The sequence below is a fragment of the Pelecanus crispus genome, chromosome 9 (genome assembly GCF_030463565.1).
Source record: "Pelecanus crispus isolate bPelCri1 chromosome 9, bPelCri1.pri, whole genome shotgun sequence".
Lineage (NCBI taxonomy): Eukaryota > Metazoa > Chordata > Aves > Pelecaniformes > Pelecanidae > Pelecanus > Pelecanus crispus.
This window is the reverse complement of record NC_134651.1, coordinates 32,180,824-32,200,878: the sequence shown is the minus strand read 5'-3', so window position 1 is coordinate 32,200,878 and position 20,055 is coordinate 32,180,824. Positions and strand designations below refer to the sequence as shown.

Here is a 20,055-nt window from a genome sequence, read left to right as displayed (position 1 = left end):
TGCGGCCAGCGCTCCCCACACCAATGCCTGTGGGGCATGGCAGCATGGGCCCTGCCCTGCTTCCAGTCCAGGCCCCCAGCTCAGATTCCAGTACAGCACACCAGCATAGGCCCTGTTCTGCTCCCAGTACAGTCCCCCAGCTCACACCCAGTATAGCACACCAGCATGGATCCTGCACTGCCCCAATACAGCGTCCCAGCTCATCCCTGTCCCCCGGGTCAGTCCCTGCACTGGGCCACCTTGCCTTGCCATGCCCCATAAGCAGCTTGCAGGGCTTGGAAGGAAGAGCGCAGCATGGATAGCGTCCCATGCAAGGGGATGGTGTCACCAGCGTGATGACTGCCATGCAGCAGCTCTGTGCTGCCCCCTGGGCTGTCCCTGGGGCGTGGGGACACCCAGCCCAGGTCTGCAAGTGCAACAGCTCCTCACAGCAAGGCAGTGCTGGCAAAGCAGTGGGGTGGGGAGACCCAAAAAACACCCCATTTCCACTCACTGAGGTGCCATAGCTCAAGCAATGCCCCGGGGCGCTGCTTGCCTGTGCAGGACCCCATGATTCGGCGCATGGGAGGGTGGCTGGGTCACAGGTGTGGCGTGGCACAGCTCACCCTTCCTGTCCCAGCCGGATCCCAGGGACTGTCCCACGCTGACTCATGCCCTGGGCCCTAATTGCTATTTACGCAGTGGCACTGAGTTCACTGAACTGGGGGAGGAAGGCGATGGCACTGGCCCCACTGGGGCACTGGCAGGACTCGGGCACACGGCCCTGAGGCTGCCAGGGAAAGGGCTGGAGGTTGCCGGCTCACCCGGCCCTGGCTGGAAGTGGCTCCCAGGATGGGGTGGAGGATGGGTCCAGCAGAGCAGGCGCTCAGGGAATGCGATAACTCAGTGGGAACTGGCACTCGGGGAGCTCAGACCTCAGCATCAAGCAGGCTCAGGAAGACAAACCAGCAGCAGAGAAAGAGATTGAAGCTTCTTCCTGCGCCCATCCCTGCTGGCCTCAGCCACTGGAGACAGGGGAACAGGTCTGTCAAGGCAGCCTCCTGCAGCAAACGCTGCTGCTGCTGACTAATGCCAGGGTGGAGAGACTCCCATGCCACAGCTCACTTCCTCTAGGTCCTACCACAAACAACGGCTGCTGCCAACACCGTAGCTCTAGCAATGCCCATGGGTGCTGCTCACCCAGCACAGGGACCCCAGGAGCTGGAGCACGTGGGACAGCAGCTCAGGCCCACGCAGGAGCCAGCCAGCAGCATCCCACCACAGAGACTTTTCACTCCGCTCCAGCAGGGTGTGGGCACAGGGAGCCGGGCTTTGCCCATGCCAAACCCACACCCCCAGGAGACAGTTTCCCCCTGCCCACCATGGTCCTGTTGCCATCACGGAAGGGCTGGTTGGATAAATCCATCCCCTTTGCTAGGCCCCTGTCCTGGCTGGGATAATCTTAGCCCAAGGATGATGCCAGAGGCAGATCATTTTGCAGGCTCTTTATTCAGACAGAGTTCGTGGGGAAGGGGGAGGCAGGGAGCCAGGCTTACGACCAGGTTTCAGACTGGAAGCGCTGGGACCGTTCCAGGGCTATTAAATGTTCCTCTGCTTCCGAGGGCGACAGGCCACCTTCCAGCTGCAACACCGACTGCAGGGCTTCAGCCACCGCTGCTGGCATCTGCTTTGCATTCCTGGAAGAGAGAGTAGGTGGCGCAATGGAGGGCGAGCAGGAAAACCCGGGCCGTATCTGTATCCCCAGTGCTCTGGCAAGGCAGCCCATCAGAGGGGCAGCGGTCCCTGCAGCCAAACCCACTGCACCAGGCATACAGCACAGGCTGCTGCTGCACCAGGGCAGTGAGAGACTGCCTCACCCTGCAACACAGGCTGCCTGGCACTGAATAAATGCCAAGCTTCGAAAAGCAGCTCATACCACTCCCTTGAGAGCAGCGCCATTATCCACGCAGGGCTTTTCAGTGCTGGCACTCGCAGGCAAAGACGAGGCCTTGGTACCCAGTCCCCAGTGAAGGAGCATCACAGCTCGGTAGCCTTAACCCTGGCCTCTGTATTGCTCCATTTCCTATCACCCTCATTAGAAGGATATGGGGAATATGCACGAGTCATAGTTTATAGGCAGGAGGGCAGGAAACTGTCCTTTCATCTCAGGGGAAACAATCGATGGAAAACATGTCTGATCCTGAGCTGGGTAAGACGACTGCTGTGAAGCAGCAGCTGCTTCAGTCCATCCACTGCCTCTTTCAAGAAATCTGGAATGATTGTTTTGATGGCTACATTTGTAACCAAAGCCAGTTCAAACTTCAAAATAAGAGAAATGGTGAAGAAAACAGGAGTTCCTGTGTAGAAAATACCTGAACAGGATTCAACACTTCCAAGCGCAATTATTTCTTATGGGAAATAAGAAATTCAGGCTTTTTCCTGGAGAGAGTTTCATTTGATGAACTGACTGTGCAACAAAAAAAAAATCTAATAAAAAATTTCCCAGGCTGCTCCAATTGGCACAAGCATCTGGCAATGTCCTTGCTGTTTCCCAAGAACAAGGCAGAATTCTGACTTGCATTTGAAGCTGATTAACATCCCAAAATACACAGAAAGGAGGTCATCTTTTTTTGGAAGAGTCATATTGTTTCCGAGTCAGGCACCGATATGCAATTGCAAGATAATGTAGCTGGGCTTGTGATGGAAAACATGTCAAATATCTATTTTTTGCAGAAAAAGAGAGACATTTTCAACCTTTTTGCCCCTAGGTGAGAGAAGCCAGGCACAATCACAGAGACAATACAGCCTCGGCTCCCCAGACCTTGCCCCAGCCAGCAAGGGCCCAGGAAGGCAAACACACTCTGCTACATGGCCCAGGGCCACTGCTCAGGGACACACGGCCCAGGATTCACTTTCCCCATCTTTCTTCTAGTGTGGCTGAAGCTGTGAATACTATTTAGGGGAAAAAAAGGCCATTTTCAGGCTAGTCCACCTGCATGTTCATGTTTGGCATCCCACTGGCAGTTCACAGCAGATGTCTGGGGGCCAAGGAGGAGTCCTGGGAGTTTTTACACACAGTAAGGACTGTTCAGGAGGGGTAAGAAAGCGCCTGCTGCAAACAGGACAGTCACCACTCATGCCACAAGGATGAGGCTCCCAGATTCCACCTGCCTGATAGGGGATGAAGGCCACTCCATGCCAGGGACAAAGACCCCAGCAAGATAGGTCTCAGAGCAACCCTGATGTCCAAAACAGCATCCTCATAACCATTCAAAAATCCTGCAGTGGGGTAAGCCATGAAAGCCATGCTCTTTCCAAGATGTTGAGGAAGAGGAATCTTTTTTGGCAGCCGCCACGGTGTCTCCCATCAGCACTAGAAAGTAGCAAAGAGGATGGGAGAGGACAGAGCCATCGGGACACTGCAGATGGGCACCCAATGGTCTTGGCACTTGGGCTGTAGATGGAGGAACAAACCCAAGTCCTAAGTGCAACTTGATGGAGGAAAGCAAACCCCAGCCCCAGATCTGTGGGTAGGAATCCCAGGTAAGGGCCCCAGGAAGCCCCACAATGCAGCAAGGCATGCCAGACCACGCAGCAGTACTGGTGCAGCAGTAAACAACAGGACAGTGGGTGGCCGGGCCTCTGCTTCCTGGGCAATAAACAAAAATCTCCTTCTCCCAGGAATGCAGCAAGGCCAGTCTTGCCCTTTGAGGCACCGGGGAAGTTCCTGCTCTCATGCAGGACAGGTAGAAAAGAGCCTCCTGCAATTGCTGCTCGTGCCAACAGCAAGGCACAGGTTTGCACAGCGCTTTCCAGGTCACAGGGTGCATGACAAACACCATCGCCAGCCTCTCGCCAGCTCAAGGAGCCCAAAGCACTTCACAACCCTCACCCCAGGCAGTGGGTGAGCGGCCTCCTCCCTGCCATACAGGCAGTGACAAGGGCAGGCAGGTTAAGGGCTTTGCCCAGGAAAAACAGCCACGGAGCCGGGAACGGAGCTGCGGATGCTCTGCCTCCAAAGGCCAGACCCCACTTTCTGGCCAACTGTTTGAGATTTCCAGTCAGCCCAAGGTAACCACCTGGTGAACTACCATTGTGCTGTCAAAGGAGGCAGGCTGCAGTGCAACGGGGCTAGTCCCTGCCCCGGAAAGGCAATTTTGGGTGCAAAGAGCCAGCCAGGATGTGCTGAGGGTCCCAAAAGCTGTTACTCATGAGCCCCAGCACTGGTGGAGCTCTGGTATATTGTGCTGTGTCTCCTGCCCACCTAAGTGGCTACAGGAACCACAGAAACCTCCTTCTCCAATTTCACTGAGCCCCGCTGGAGGAGAGGGGTGTGAAGAGAGGCTGGGGCTCTCCCATGTATGGATTTGGTGTGGGTCAGAGGCCAGGCAGCCCGCTGGCAGATGACGCCGGTCACCGGTGCTGGCAGTTGGGGGGACAGGCACATCGGGTCAGCTGGAGCAGCTTTACCATGGTGCCAGCTCTGCTCCTCCTAAGCAGAGCACAGAGTGGGCAAGAAACGGCCCTCTTAGCCCAGGGCTTGCGGAGCAGGACATACAGAGAGGAGGAACAAGCTGGTCCCTCTGCAGCAGTCACTGCAGCCTCCAGAGACCTGCTGGGGTGCAGTGTGTGCTCACTCTGGAGGCTGAGCGGAGGGAATGCCTCCAGAGAGGTGCAGAAGCAGCAATGTGCAGCCCTGCTCCCCCAGTCCCTGTGCGGAGACCTCTCACTCACCCAGCCAGGTAGATATGAGCGCTCCTGCCACTCAGCAGCTCCCACACCAGCCTTCGGTTCTCCTGGATGAGGTGCTGAACATAAACCTTCTCCTCCTGCAGGGAAACATGGTGCTGAGCCCGCTGCAGCTCCAGCATGCCTGCCCAGCCCCTGGGGACTGTTCTCAGGGGCTGTTGGCAAGAGCTCGGGGCAGGGGAGCCGCCCAGCACAGGGAACACTGGGAGAAGCAGTTAGATCAGCTCTCACACAGGGAAGGGAATCCCCACACCTCATGTCAGTGCACTGGGATGGGTTGGTGGGAGATGGGTGCAGCAGAAGGAGCTTCTGTGGGGAACATGCCCCAAGTAGCCCGCCCCGCATATCCTTTGGCTGCCCCCTGCCTGCTCCAGCTCTGGTGAACATTCAGGGCCATGAGCTGGAGAGTCCCCACGAGGGCTCCCCTCCTGCCCTCTCCTCTCCCAGCACAGGCAGAGGAGGCTTGGTGACCTCGCTGTCCCAGGGCTGCTGCAGGGCAGAGACCCTTCCCAGCACCCCTGGCTGCCAGTCCCAACCCTGTCACCTGCTGGAGGCCTGAAACAGCTCGAAAGGGCAGGAAGCTTGGAGGGACAGCCTCACTCCCAATCCCTGTCCCTCCACTGTGCTTAGAGACTGGATACAACTGGCTTTTGGCACAGTAAAGCCCAACCAAGGAGAGTTCCCAAAGGGTTAATTTAATCCACAAGACTTCACTCATCCAGGCAACTGCCTACGGCCCTGGCTTCTGCCCAAGAGGAACACCATTGCCAACGTGCCTGAATTCACTGCTGGCCCAGACGGCTCCTCCATGACAAAGGTGACACTGTGATGGAGGCCAGGCCCTCAGCCGCGTGTCCCACCACGCCGGGCTCTGCACAGTGGTGAGCTGAGCCATGGGCGCAGCCTCCTCCTCATGTCCTCCTCCCTCCCGTCCTGCCCCAAAGGCAACAAGGCTCTTGCTGCGTTTCAGGCTCCCTGCACCCTGCAGTCTGGAGGTGTGCGTGGGAACAACCCCAAGTAGCAACCATCCCTGGCTGTCACAAGAGCTGGTCACAGTGCGGTCAGCAGGTCCCACGCAGCCCCACTGGTTGCATTGCAGTGGAGAGTCAGGTCACCCTGGGGCATGGCCCTGCTGCTCTGACCCAGCCGCTGGCGATGCAGGAGGTAAGCAAGCCCATCGCAAGCACCAACACAGCCAGCCGGTAGCTCAGCTTCAGCATCATTAACATTAATCAGCTAAGTGCTGACAGAGGCTCTGCCAACGAGGCTGGGGTTCCGAGTGGGTCATTTAAGGACCTGCAGCTACCTAGAAACCAGAGCACCCCAGTGACATACACAGGTCACGACATCTCAGCTAAACCCCAGGGCATCCTGCTGAGAATTAGCAACAGCCGCATTAGGCTAGGATCAATCAGCCTGCACCACGGGGCAGACGTGATGTGACCAAAGGTCACTGCAAAATGAGACCTTACAGAGAGAAGAGGGAAATCCTGCTCAGCTATGGAGCATCCCAGCTCCTGCCGGCTCTTTGAAAACAAACTTTTCGACGAGTTAATGGCTATGGTGTCTCCTAGAGCTGCAGATACAATGACCCAATGTGGCACATCCTACCTGGCTGTGCTCCCACTTGCCTCCCTGTGCAGCACTGCAAGGACTCAGTGACAGAAGACCCTCATGACAAACTGCTTTGCCCCACGGAGCAGGCAGAGAAAGGAGGCTGGGAGGCACACTACAATGCGAGTCCTGACCCTCCAGAGTCTGCGAGGGCAGGAGGAGGCCCTGGGGCCACTCTCCAGATTTGGGGAGCCACAGGTCCCCCTTCACTGTATGAGCCATCAGAAAAAAGGCAGACTGGTCATCCAATAAACCTCTGCAGTGCTGCTCCTGTTCATCAAACACTTGGAAAGCCTTCACAGAGGCATTCAACTCATGCCTTACAAGTGACTGGATAAAAGATGCTGGCTTCATGTCAATGCATGCACACAGCCAGGAGAAAGGCACTGGTGCAGCTGAGCTACCTAGAAATACCCATTCTCACTGATCCTTTTTATCAGATCTCTCCACTTCAAAGGCAGGCTGAGCTTTCAGTGCCATCAAGGGACAAGGCAAAGCAGTGAAACAGAGTCCCAGCTCACAGAGCCTCCCTGACAACATAAAAAGCCCTGCAGCCCAGAGAGGGGCCGAGAGCTGGCCCACCAAGATAATGCCTGGGAACTAAGGGAGCAAAGTGAGGGGCTGAGTTGTGGGGGTGCTGGTACCATCAGGGAGCTTTCTCCTGCATGGCTGAGGCTCAGAGAGAGCTGGCACGGAGGCACCACGAGCTGGGGCAGGAGGCCAAGCTCCTCAACTTCAGCCAGCAATCAGAGGGACATGGTGGGGAGGGTGCCACTCAACCAAGAAAGGGTATTGCCTGGTGACGCACCCCAAGAGGCTTGGGAGACTTTTATCACTCACATGGTCCAGCCAAACAAAGCTGGCTAACACCTTATCTGCACTGGCACTTGCCGGCCCCATCCCAGCAACCTTCCTAGCTCAACTCAGCCAGATGTATCCCAGCTGGGCAGCAGCTCTGTACTGTTGGTGGGGATCCCGGCCAGCACCCAGGTGATGCAGGGGAACGAGGTGACCACTGTCACCCAACCCAGGCCCTTCACAGGCCATGCCAACAGGTACAGGGGCCAGAAACACCGGCAGACTCCCATCAGTGCTTCCTGAGATGCTTCTGTATCCACCTCTGGGAACTAACCTGGTCCCTGGAGAAGGCAGTGAAGAGTGTCAGGAAGCCCTTTGTCACCAGCTCTTCCCACTCTGCCTGGCAATAGAAGTCCTTGGATTTCTGACGGCAGCCGAAGAACAAGCAGTTCCCTGCAGAGAGCAGACCAGAAGGGCCGTGCTGGGTGGACCAAACGCCTTGAGAATGCTGGGGACCATTGGTGCCCATGGGACCTGCTGCAGAGCTCCAAGGCTCTCACCTCTCTGCCAGGCCTGGCTGACAGCCCTGGCCTGGAAGAGCCAGGAGGACTCGGGCACCATGTGACCATTAAGCCAGGTGGCTTGTGGCAATCAGAGTCCCCTGTGCACTAGAAAAGCAGGAGGCGGGGGGCAGGTAGGGCATGAAGAGCCCTCCAGGGCTGCCTGTTCCCCTCCACCAGCCTCAGCTTCCTGCTGAGACCCACAGTTGCGCCAGGGGAATAAGGATGGGACAAGGGCAGAGGCACAACTCCTTGTGCAGCCAAAGACAAGTTCAACAACCCATCTCCACTCACAGAGAGCCAAGAAAGAGCCTCTGCAGAGCCCTGCCCTGACCCAAGGAGCAGCCTTGCAGCACAGCCTGTGAATAACCACACAGGTTGCACACACCAGGCTCTGGTCCTCACCTGCCCCAGAGCCAAGCTTGCTCCCACTCAAACACAGGAAAGTGTGGGCCTGCCCAAACCCTCAGGAGCCCCCAGTCTCTCCTTCCCATATGCTGAACACAGACCTGCCTGCAGCAAGGGGCGTCCCGAGTCCCTCCCAGGACCATCCCTTACCTCTACATCCTTGTGCCACCCGCTCCTGTATAGCTGCTCGGAAAGGTGCCACCCCTGTACCAGGGCCAATCATGATCACGGGGGTGTCAGGGTCAGCTGGGAACTTCATTCCTCCTTTCTTCACCCAAAGAGGCACCCGGACATCACCTGCAAAACAAACAGACCAACTAGCATCACCCTAGCATCACTGCACCTGTGACACCCTGTGGAGGGTCAGCCAGGCATCCAGCTCTTCCAGGATGCTCCAAAGATATGGACAGCACCTAGCTTACCACCACCCCGGCACCAAGGCACCCCTGGTGCCACAAGCACACTGTGAGTATGAAAAGTGCTTCAGCTGTCTCAGCGCTGTCTCTGCAAGCACCTGAGTGAACCCCAGAGCAAGGCAAGAGCCCCACAGCACATGGGCTGTGGGACAGCCTTCTCACACAGCTGGTGTCAGGGAAGACAGTCATGGAGGCGAGCAGAGATCTCAACCTGTATGTCAAGTAATGGAGGGCCAAACTTACCTCCTCTGGGAGCCAGAGGAGGGCTGAAGATCCCTATCTAGGTGCTCAGAGAAGACCCAATCTTGCCCTGGAGTCATACAGAGCAATTCTTTACCATCCTGCAGCAGGGAGACCCCATAAGCTTGTCACATTTGCTTGGGGACCCAGCTGGAGGGGTTTTGTGGTTTGAGCAGATGAGCAGCACACACAGGTTTCACAGGACAATGTGGATGTGCTCAAAGGAAGGACCGTTCTTCCCAGAGCTGGTGCTATGGGGCTTGAGGTGTCCAGCAGTCAGAGCACTACCAGCTCCAGGATGCCAGGAGCAGCCCACAGTGGGACAGTGGGGCACACTGCCACTGGGAGCAGGAGGGTTGAACAGCTGGGAGAAAACCAGAAGCTCAGGGTGCTCGGCGCAAGGTGGAGGAGCATGCCATGCTCTGAAGAGGATGGGAGCAGGGAGGAAGGATGGCTACTGTGAGTTCAGCTGGTCTGGCCAAGCCAGTGTGCTCCAGCTCCCCATGGTGGTGGTGCTCCACCCAGGGTCCAGGCAGTCCCAGCACGTGGCCAGCATGCACACAGCTCCACCACAGTCCCGTGGGATCAGCACTGTGTACTGCGGCAAGCACACAGGGTCCTCACAGAATCCAAGCAATGTTACCTTGCTCTGGGTTGAGAGAAGCCAACCAGGTAGAGCAGAGACCACGGCGGGGTCTGCTGAGCCGTGTCTTGTACCGCACTACTGCCATGAGGATCTGGATCCGGTCAGGGCGAGCCTGTGTCCAGACAGGAGCCATGAGAAATGAGAAGACACCCAGCATGGCTCTGCAGGAAGAGCCCAGTGCCTCCTCCAGGGACAAAGCATGTGCCCAGCTCCTGCCAGGGTATCTGCAACACTCATCCTAGCCCAAAATGGCCACTCAGACACAGAACAGAGCACATCCTTGCCCAAAACCTTTCCACTGGGGAAGGGGGTTTTCCCAGAGAAACACTCCTGCAGGAACGCTCGGCACAGCTGGCAATGGCGACAGAGACTGTCCAACCCAAGAGGCGCCCATGGAGGGCATATGCCACCCGTGCTTGGGCTGACATCTGCCAAGCCACCCAGGGCCAGGTCCCACTGCCACCTCCCGGCAGCAGCAGGAAGCAGCACTCCCCCTTCCCACAGACACACCACCCAGGGAAGCTCCCAGCCTCCAAGGCACAACCTCCCACTGCTCCCGGTGACAAGGACACCAGACCTCTGTAGTGCACTGGGCCAGCCGGGGCACTTGCAGGGCTGCAGGAGGACAAGCACCCTAATCCGGAGGTTGGCACAGCCCTGGGGTTTACATCCAGCATGTCAGGCTGATGCAGGCGCACAGTGGAGTGGGGGTTCGGGTGGGATTTGGGGGCTCAGAGGGTCTGGGAATACAGCCTGAACGAATGTCCACAGCACGCATGGCACCAATGGTCAGCCCTGGCCCTGCCAGACCCTCGGCTCAGAGCCTGACACAAGGCTGGAAAGGGCTGAGGTCTTACCAGCATGGATGAGGCAATGGAGAAGGCGCGGGGTCTGATGCGAGGGATGAGGTCCAGCAGGTATTCAGGTGGAATGGCACACGTGGTGTGCGGGAAATCCCAGAGGGCCTGCAATGCCAAGGCAGGGTGAGACCTGGTACACCCCAGAAGGCAGCCTGCCGGCTTCTCAGGGTGTCAGAGGCTGTCCCACACTACTGTGCCACGCTGCCCTTGACTGAAGGCACCACGCCAGGTACCTCTGAGCACCAACCACTCTGTCCCACTGCCCTCCCCTCACCCCCAGGATGCAGCACAGGGCCCACCACAGAGCCCAGAAGGATTTGGAGTAGGTCTTAACCACCATTGGAAATCCAAGGATGCTTTGGAAAGTGGGTGAAGTAGATTAAAACCCCCAGCCAAGAAACTATGGCTGATCATCTTCCTGGGTGCTTTATGCCATGGCACAGCCCTCATGGAGCGGGTTTGCCATTCTCCCCCAGCTCTACCTCGAGAGTGGTCCTGCGGGGCCGGTTGCAGTAGCTGTACAGCTCTTCCTGGCCCTGTGCAGAGCTGAACTCCTGCAGCTTCTCCCGCTCCAGCTCGTTCGTAGAGAAGTAGGACAAAAGCTCAAAGAAGGAGCGCCGCGGCACGCAGGAGATGTCCAGGTAGTGGGTGACCAGGTGCCGGATGGTGCAGGGCTGCGGCAACAGGGCAGGGAGGGATGTGCCTGCAAGGCAAGGCAGTGGGGAGAGCTCAGTGCCAGCACCGGGGCAGGACACCTGAGCGCTGCCTGCCTGCTGCCCCCACAGCTCTGGTGCTCCCCAGGATGGGGCAGCAGTGTGAGCAACCTGAGCGTGGTCTTGGGCTGGGGAGGGTGCAGGATCCTCCACACTCTGGGCTGGGGGCTGCAAAGACACAAGGCACAGGTGCAGCCTGGACACTGCTGGGTCCATCCCACGAGTCACACTGGCCCTAACATGGGATCCACAAGCACAGAGTGCTGGGAGGGAAGGAGTGCCCCCATGCTGCGAGACAGGCAGAGGTCCTATATCCATCAGCTACTCCCAACACCCTGTTTACTGTGCCTAAAGCAAAGGAAAAGCAGAGCTCCAGGTTGGGCCAGAGCTCAGGAGGTTGCCCTGTCCCAGCAGGGAGGGAAAGGAGGAGCAGGCAGGACCTACCAGGCTCTGTGGGCTTCAGCACAAAGCATCTGTCTGGATCCAGGCGCAGGAGCTGACAGAACTGCTGCACATCTTCGGGACAGTTCTGGGGCTGGATCATCACCACATCCCCTGCACTGAACCTGCAGATGCAGTGGGACCTGCTGAGGGCAGCCACAGGGCGGGCCCGCGGGCACAGCACCACCGGCCTGACCAGCACCCACGACAGGGGAGAGGCTACAACTCAACCAAATTTCGAGTGTCACTAATATTGTGCTCTCTAACCTGAGATGGCAAAGAGAGCTGGTCCGTGGGCAGGACCAACACTGCCATATGCCCCTGACTTTGTCATGGAGGGCGACAGCACAGCAGGGACCATGTCCACAAGGCTGCAGCCTCAGATATTACTGAAGAAGAGGAGTGGAAGATGAAGGCAGTCTACAGGACACCCGATCCTGCATGGCAAAGCTTGGGGGAGTCAGGAAAATGCTCACATGATCCCTGAGCCTGTGATATCAAACTCGATGAGCCGGACATCCTGGAAATGGGATTCTGCTGTGACCCGCTGATTGGATACCACCTGGGCAGCAAAGGGATGCAGCTCGGAGGGAACAGCCCTGGGTGGTGTCGGCTGGAGCAGGCCACCATCAGGGTGCGGGGAGTCCTCAGCCAGGTAGTGCAGTGTGTATTTTGGGGGCAGGCTGTGGGGAAGAAAGCAATGCAGTGTGGTTACCTCCATGCCACAGCTCCTCTGCTGCCATAGCGCTAGAGGCTGGAGGCAGGGAGAGACCTGAAGTCTCCCACTGTATCCACCACCCATCACCCCTGTCCCCTGGAGCTGGCCTGTGGTAAGGGAACGCAATGCAGACTGCCAGGAGGAGATCCCAAAGGCTCCAGAGCAGGCAGAGGGAGGTTGGCTGGGCGCACACACTTGGCTGGTCTGCCAAGGGCAGAGGCACATCAGGACAGCAAGATGGGCAGAACCCTGCTGGGGCAGCTGACACACACACCCCGGGGACAAGGGGACACCCCACCCAGAGAGAGATGGGCCACCTGTGGCCAAAGTCCAAGGGATACTTGGAACACCAGAAGCTGTGTGGGGAGGCTTCCTGGTCAAAGCAGGGCATACCTCCACCCCGGAGAACAGCCAAGGAAGCATGGTATTTTACACCAGCCAGCTCCAGCAGTCCCTGCCTACCCTCTGCACTCACCGTACATCTGGACTGATGACCTCAAGGCCAGGAGCGAGAGGATACAAGGTGAGGATCTTGTCCCATAAGGCCAGGAGCCATGGATCGACCACTGCATCTGGCCTGCAAGTGGGAAATTCAGGCTCCAGCAGTGCAGCATCATCCCTCCATGCTCAAGTGCTGCTACCCATGCACCCGGACAACACTGGGCCTCCCCTGGGAAACCACCTCTGCTCCCCTTTCACTGCCCAGTCACTCCGTGCCGTTCCCTTCCAGCTTCAGGTCTGGAAACATCTCAGCCACTCTAAGCACTCACTCGCTCTCTGGGGCCCAACCATTGACATCTGAACAGAACCACCAACCCCCCAAGCACAACCGGTGGCAGTCACCAACTCCCCAAGCCACACACAGCCTCTGCCCCATGCAAGGAGAACAGCAGCACAGCTCAGGCTGCTGTAAGGCCTGCAGGTACGTGGCTGTGTGACACAGCCATCCCCGGGTCTGAACAGGGCTGGGACAGAGCCAGGAGACCTTGGCACATGCTAAGGGTTGTGGGACACCCTGAAGAAGCAAGCGACCCAGGTCCTGGCACAGGAGAGTTACAAGCAGAGACCAGCATGTTCACAGAGAGCAGGAGGAGGCTGCTGGCCACGTCTGGGGTGCTGGAGCAGAGCCCAGGTAGGAGGAGCAGCACGCTGCCGTCCCCAAGGCTGGGGTAAAGCATACTTAGTCCTGCCATCAGCCCGAGGACAAAATTGTAGTGCACCCCAGGGCTCCCCCTCCTGCCACCCCTCCACTGGGCTCTTACCCAAGGTCATGCTGGTCGTCTCCCAGTGCCACCGGCAGCAGAGGGTTGCCCCCAAGCTGTAGCACCCGTTTGTGCAGCTTCTTTGCAACAAAATTAAACCTGAGCAGAGAATAACCGCAGCTGCAGAGGGCAGGGCTCCTCCAGCAGAACAACAGGCACTGGCTACATGAGCCAGCACATGCTGCCAGGGCGATGCTGGAGCAGCGCAGAGGCAGGTCCAGCCAGAGCCCAGCACACAGGATCTGGCCCCATGCCCTGCCTCCATGCTCGGGGAGCTCGGAGAAGCGGCTGGCTGCCACTTGCTGGTCACACAGGCTGTGCCCAGCTTCCCAGAAGGGACCTGGGGAGGTCCAGCTTCTCTTCAGTGCAGCTTGTGCCCTGGGCAGAGAAACACTTACTTCCTTCTAGCCCCTCACTGCCCCACAGACCTCAGGCACAGTCCCATCCCTCCCACTACAGCTCTTTCGGGCACATGGGAACAATCTTTTGGGAAAGAACTGGGACTAACAGGGCTGGCTGCCACCTGAAACTCTATGTTTCATGCCTCCTGTTGGCTTGGTCCACTGAAATTGTGGTGGCACAGGCTTTCCTGCAATTCAGAGAACTGCATGGCTGTAATAACTGACTGAAAAATGATGTCTGACACACTGCAGCAAAGCATCTGTTTGAGGAGGCTGGGAAGAAAGAAACAGGCAGAAGCCCAGTTCCTGGGGGTGAGGAGGGACACAGGCTGGTAGGACACCGATTTTCAAGGCTGGTGGGAATTACGTTTCATCTGAGCTGCTGCTCTAGAGTTAGGCTCTGTCTCCCCTTACCCTCTTTGTTCTTCAGCCACTCTGGTCTTGCCTGCAGCCAGAGCTGTGAGAAGCAGCTGTTGCAGGCAGGCAAGGAGCCACAGAGCTGCTTACTTCGGATAGGAGGAGTCGCCAAGGCCCAGCACGGCGTAGTCCAGCTGGCAGAGGGAACCGGGCGGCAGGTTCTTCCGGAACAGAAACCGCCAGAACATCTATGAAGGACACAACTGGGGAGTCACACTGCTGCCAAAGAAGCCTTCCCTGCCTGCCTGTCCCTAGCTCCCTGCTTGCGCACCCACTGGGTCCCTCCTGCCCTCTGCTGAGTCCCAACAGTGTGGGAGCAAGGCCTTCTGCAGAAGTGATCCCTTAAAGTAGCCACCACTGCTACCTGGAAGAAGGATGATGCTCTGTGAGCCCTCCACAAACCCGTGGCTCTTGCGATGGAGGGGCCATCTCAGCTGTTAAGGTGCTGAAACCTCACCAGCTCCCTGCCCTTGTCCCATCAGTAGCACAAGATATGACTGGTGCTGCTCCAAAGCCCCCCACTCCAAAATCAACCATTGCTCAAGCTGCTTCAAGAGAGAAATCCAGTCACTGGACCAGGAAAAGCAACATGGACAGGAGCACGTCCTACCTTCATGTTGTCAGGTGGGTCCCCCTGGCCGGTGGTTGCACACACAAATACCACCAACAGCTCATTGATGAGGCTGGCCTGTGGGCACAAACATGGAAAGGCACATTCAGGTCAGCAGCCTACAAACACGTGTCCTGGCTGTCCCAACACGGCTACTAACATCACATCGAGTCCACAGACAGACCACACTCGGAATAAAACCTGCAGCCCTGCATAGCATGAACTCCTCTACAGACACTGCAGCAGCATCTGCTGCCCACACACTGCCTGCAGAATTGGCTTCTTGGTGCTCCTCACCTTGCAGGTAAGGCTGAGGATCTGTCATCTAACAGAAACTCTATTCCAAGAGCCATTGCTCAGTTTTCACATGTTTTCAGCTGAGTTAAGCACAAGCTGCCCTCAGGAAGGGCACAGGGCCAGGGTCTGGTGAAATACAGTAGGTCACAGCAAGGGTGGAGGATGCCCAAGTGCCAGAAGTGGGGTTGGTGGACATTAAGCAAGACCAGAAGTGCCTGGAGCACCCCTCTGCATCACCACTCACCACGTCATAGCTGTCCAGCGCCTCCACTCTGCACTGGAAGTGCCGTCGCTTCGCTTCTCTGCCAATTCTCTCAGCGGTGTCTTGAGCCGTCCCAGTTTGGCTGCCAAAAAGAACAAGGAGTTTCCGTTCCGCCATCTGCAAGAGACAAAACCAGAGAAATCACCAGAAGGTGAAGGGAGATGAGGGGAGGCAGAGCCGGACCTGCTCTGGGCTGGGCATCACACCAACACCCACCCAGCCTTCAAAGGAGTGACAGCAGCTGTGGGTTCAGGTGACATTTGTAGGGTTGACACCACAAACTGCAGGCACAGGGATGGTCAAACAGTTTGGAGACAACAGTGGGATTCAAGGCTCCCAGGTTCCCTTTCCACTCTTGGGCAGTGCTGAGGGGGTGACACCCCTTCGCTGCAGCGTCCCCATCCACAGGAGCAGCAGTGACTCTTACTGTGCCTCTTGTCCCCACTGCCAGGGCAAAGGGAGGGGGCCAGCCTGGGAGTCTAAAATCCACATTCAGTCTCATTTTAACTGTCCTCATCACCACAAGCTCAGCACACCCCTGGGATCGGCTGTTCCCCATTTGTAGTTTTAACATACCTGTCTGCTCTGTGAATCCCCACCCGAGGGGGCCTGGGGAAGAGTTTGGAAGCTCAGTAACAGAGAAAAGTGTGACTAGACACATACCGCTCTCAACTGCACTCTCTCAAGCAGCAAGGGCCCTGTGTATTACCAGCAATCGCAGCCCACAGGGAATCCAACCCAGACAGATGCCCGAGCTGCAAACCGCTGGTGTCCCCGTGGGCAGCGTGCGCTGCTTCCAGACCAACTAAAAAAAAAATGCAGACTAAAAAACAAACAAACAAACAAAAAACCTCATTATAGACCAGTTGCTGTGGAGAGGGGCTGCAGGGGATTTCCCCCTCGCCCTGAAGAAAAAGGTTTTTTTCCCAGTGGGAGCACCCTGGGACACGCATCAGGACCGTCGGTCCCTGTGCAAGGCCTCGCTTCCCTCACAGCCGGGGGCCAAGAGGGGCCGGGGCCCCAGCCCCGCCGCAGGACCCACCGTGCACTCACCGTGCACCTTCCCCACCCCGCCGCTTCCGCTTCCGCCACCAGCTGGCGACAGCTCCCTTCGAACGTCATCAGTCCGCGCCGCCGAAGGGGCCTGCCGAGGCCTGGCGGGGCGCGGCTGAGGCGCCGGGGCCGGGGGTATCGCCCCCCCCGCCCCGCCCCAGGCAGCGCCCATGTCCCTGCGGTCGTCGGGACGATGCTGTTCTCCCTGCGGGAGCTGGTGCAGTGGTTGGGCTTTGCCACCTTCGAGATCTTCCTGCACGGCCTGGCCCTGCTGGCGTTCTCGGTGCTCCTTGTCCTGAAGGTGGACGGCGAGGCCTCGGCGCTCTCCTGGTGGGTCGTCTTCGTCCCCTTCTTCGCCGCCGACGGCCTCAGCACCTACTTCACCACCATCGTCTCGGTGCGGCTCTTCCAGGACGGTGAGAAGCGCCTGGCTGTGCTGCGGCTTTTCTGGATCCTCACCATCCTCAGCCTCAAGTTCGTCTTCGAGATGCTGCTGTGCCAGAAGCTGGTGGAGCACACCCGGGAGCTCTGGTATGGGCTCATCATGTCGCCCGTCTTCATCCTCCTCCAGCTGCTCATGATCCGAGCCTGCCGGGTGAACTGACGGCGAGGGAGCGGGCACCGGATCGCTGCCCTCACCCCGGCCGGGGACGTGCCTGGCTCACCAGGGAGCCCTGGACTCATAGCGACGGTCATCTGGCTTTTCCCCATCTTTTTTTCTGTACAGAGTGGTAGGTGGCAGGTTACACAGGACTGGCGCTATATGAGCAAGGGTCTGTAATTAAGCATGCTGCAGTGTTGTATAGCTTCTTCAAAAGATCCTTTTGTGCCACATCCTTATTTCAGTTCACTCAGCTCTTGGTGTTAGTCTTAAAGTATCCTGCCATGCAAGCACTGTTTCATATGCCAGTTATTTTATTTTAAAATAAAAATGCATGGGAGGATTAGTTTTATTTATAAAATTCTTTTTCCCTAGAAAGCATTTGTACTTAAAAGTGCTGACTGGAGAACAGGAATTATCTGGAGGTTGGTTGGTTGCTGTAGATATCCTCGTACACCCCAGACCACTGCCAGCCAGAAGCGCTGCAGCTGCTGCCTTGCCTGCCCTGCCCTGTCTGATGCCACCCTTGTAACGATGCACTGGCTTCAGCAGCAAAGCTAATTTATTTCCATCTGTTCTCTCACTTCCCTGAGCGCTTCGTGCCTTTGGTGCACGGGCAGGGTTTTATGGGGCCATGCTCTGAGCCAGAGAAAACTGATGTGTGTATTTTTGAACAGAAACGTGGTTTCTTTTTTCTTTGTATTTCAGATCCATTCCCTAAATATCAAGACAGGGGTGTTGGGAGGGCGAGGCATAGGGACAGGAGTATGCACGGCGGATGCTGCTTGTGCGGGGGAGGGGGATGTCTCACTGAACCCTAGGTTTGGTGTGAAACACTGTCCTCAGACTGCCAGAAAGCATGAGTAGTTCAGTAGTCCTTGGGGAAGTGCAGATCAGCATGTTAAATGCCAATGTCACGGGGAACTCCCAGCGCCAAAGACACCTCAGTGTCACTTGTGTTCAGCTCCCACCACGAGGGTGTTGTGAACAGTGGATCTGCCCCTTACCTCTCTGTGAGACGTCAAGTGTTGCTTTGGAGCCCAGGCCCGGAGGACTCATCTCCTTCTGACACTGAGTTTTACAGACCTTTGTACTCTGTTGATGATGTTGACTCTTGACAAAACATCTCCTGGTAGCCGGGGCTTCCCTCCCAACCTCAGCTGCTCCCTGACCCATACCTGTCTTTGCCCCATCTACCAAGCTCTTCCTGGTACAACCCTCTCTGCTGCTCTCAGGCTCTGTTTCATGCAGATAGGATCTTGAGGTGGAGAACTGCTGTATAACTGGCTCTCCAGAGGCAGAGACCTGAGGAGTACCAGGAGCATACTCATGGGTCTGATCTCCCCTGGGAGATGCTCTGATGACAATGAAACAAGCAGGTGCTGCTTTTTTCTCTAGAAAGTGGATGGGAACTGCAGGGAAGTTTCCCGTAGGTGACCATGGTTGTCCCTTCATGCTGCTGCTGGCTCGTCCTAAACTGTCACGGAACAACAGTGGGAGAACCAGTGGCCTGGTCCAGCAGGATCCATAAGCTGACACAAGATTTGGCCCAGACTGTGCCATACTGGGGCTTAGCCCCTGATGCGCATTGTGACCTGCTCCCCACCAGCCTCTGTTCAGGCGACACCTGGCTTCAGCCCTGGCTCGATGTCCCCAGTGACTCTAGATGGCCTGTCCTGGGCTGGCACCAGGTTCCAGTGCTGGAAGTACAGGACAGGAGCTCCCATTTTGCTCGGTCCTTGCACACCCTTAGGTGGCGCTGGGGACCAAGCACTGGCACCTTCCTTACAGGAGCTCCTCCACTCCTGCTTCACCTTGTGATGTGGTTTTCCAGGGCTCAGTGTCACCAAGGTGCAGACGTAATGTCCCCAGATGCTCCTCTGGTCTGTCCGCTTGGAGCCAGCCATTTGCTCACACAGGCCAAGGTATGGCAAACCAAGGACATGTCATCTGGGAGGAGGGCATCTGGCTGCTCCTTGTCCACTTCCGCCTCACACCAGTGTGAGTTCATCCCCACTCTTGGTGTCCGTGTGCTGTGGTTGTGCCCACAACACGCCCAGTCGCTCTGAGTGCACAGGCCACGGAGGTTGCATCACCTGCAGTCACAGATACTGCATTACCAGCAGCCACAGAGTCACTGGTGTGGGTCTGGGAAGGGTGAGGGGTAAGGGGCAGTGGGGGTGAGAGCAGGGGAGCGAGGCTGGGACAGTGTGGGGGGAGAGCCAGTGTCTGCTGACAGGCATGAAGAACTGGAGCCACAGAGGGTGGGGGATGCAGTCAGTGAAGGTGGAGAGGAGCAGGAAGAGCAGCAAAGCCTCTGAATCAGGAGGGGACGCTCACTGAGTTGCCTTGGGGTCTGAGTGGTGCCTTTGGACTCTCCCGCAGGTCCCCAACCACCTGGCTAATTAAACCAAAGAAGGGGAAAACCAAAAAAAAAAAAAAAAGATCAAACAAATGAACACATCCTTCAGCCTCGCTGCAACGCTTCACAGAGGAACAGGGCTGTTTCCTGCTGCTGAGCCCCAGCAGGGCTTGCCCAGGACCGTCAGCCCCAACCTAGCAAACAGCCATGTCACGGGGGCGTGGTGCTCGACACAGGGGGACGAGGCCATATCCACCCGCATGCCGCCAAGCTCACCTGCAAGCAGCTTTTCCAGCATTTTGCACCTGCCTTGGGGAAGAGCCAGCAACTGGCATTTCCCAGCTCTGCTCCTCCGAGGCAAGGCAAGCTCCCAGGTGCGTTTGGGGATGCAGGGGCAGTACGTTGCCAAACTGTGGCACTCAGGGTGCTGCCCTGATGGGAGTGCAGGGGCTGCCTGCATGGTCGGGGGCGGTGGGGATTGCCTGGCAGTCAGGACCAGCCGTATCCCTTCCCAGGACTTGCTCCTTGTGCAAAGGAGTCATCCACTGCGCCCAGGGCCACCAAGTCCTGCAACAAAACTTCCTGGGGCATTTGCCCTTGTACTCCAGCAGGGTGCAGTTCCGGCACACCAGCCTGTGGCCAGGGTGA

At 57.4% G+C, this 20,055-nt stretch overlaps 2 protein-coding genes across 4 annotated transcripts; one reads left to right on the top strand and one right to left on the bottom strand.

The window, feature by feature from the left end:
* Nucleotides 1-1,531: 1,531 nt before the first annotated feature.
* NDOR1 (NADPH dependent diflavin oxidoreductase 1) lies at nt 1,532-15,508 on the bottom strand. Of its 3 annotated transcripts, none has more exons than XM_009493580.1 (14): nt 15,374-15,508; nt 14,833-14,910; nt 14,313-14,410; nt 13,405-13,503; nt 12,618-12,719; nt 11,901-12,107; nt 11,428-11,549; nt 10,753-10,973; nt 10,268-10,375; nt 9,408-9,522; nt 8,259-8,405; nt 7,475-7,593; nt 4,714-4,835; nt 1,532-1,676 (listed from the first exon to the last, which is right to left on the bottom strand). In XM_009493580.1, exons 1-14 carry the CDS (start codon nt 15,506-15,508, stop codon nt 1,532-1,534), a joined length of 1,818 nt encoding a protein of 605 aa, XP_009491855.1. The 3 variants fall into 3 exon arrangements, with proteins under 3 accessions (XP_009491855.1, XP_009491861.1, XP_009491869.1); XM_009493586.2 differs by having other exon boundaries at nt 4,714-4,808; XM_009493594.2 differs by having other exon boundaries at nt 4,714-4,808; nt 9,408-9,501.
* Nucleotides 15,509-16,605: 1,097 nt separating this feature from the next.
* Nucleotides 16,606-17,406, top strand: TMEM203 (transmembrane protein 203). The gene has a single exon (XM_075716957.1). It carries the CDS (start codon nt 16,638-16,640, stop codon nt 17,046-17,048), a length of 411 nt encoding a protein of 136 aa, XP_075573072.1. The 5' UTR covers nt 16,606-16,637; the 3' UTR covers nt 17,049-17,406.
* Nucleotides 17,407-20,055: the final 2,649 nt, after the last annotated feature.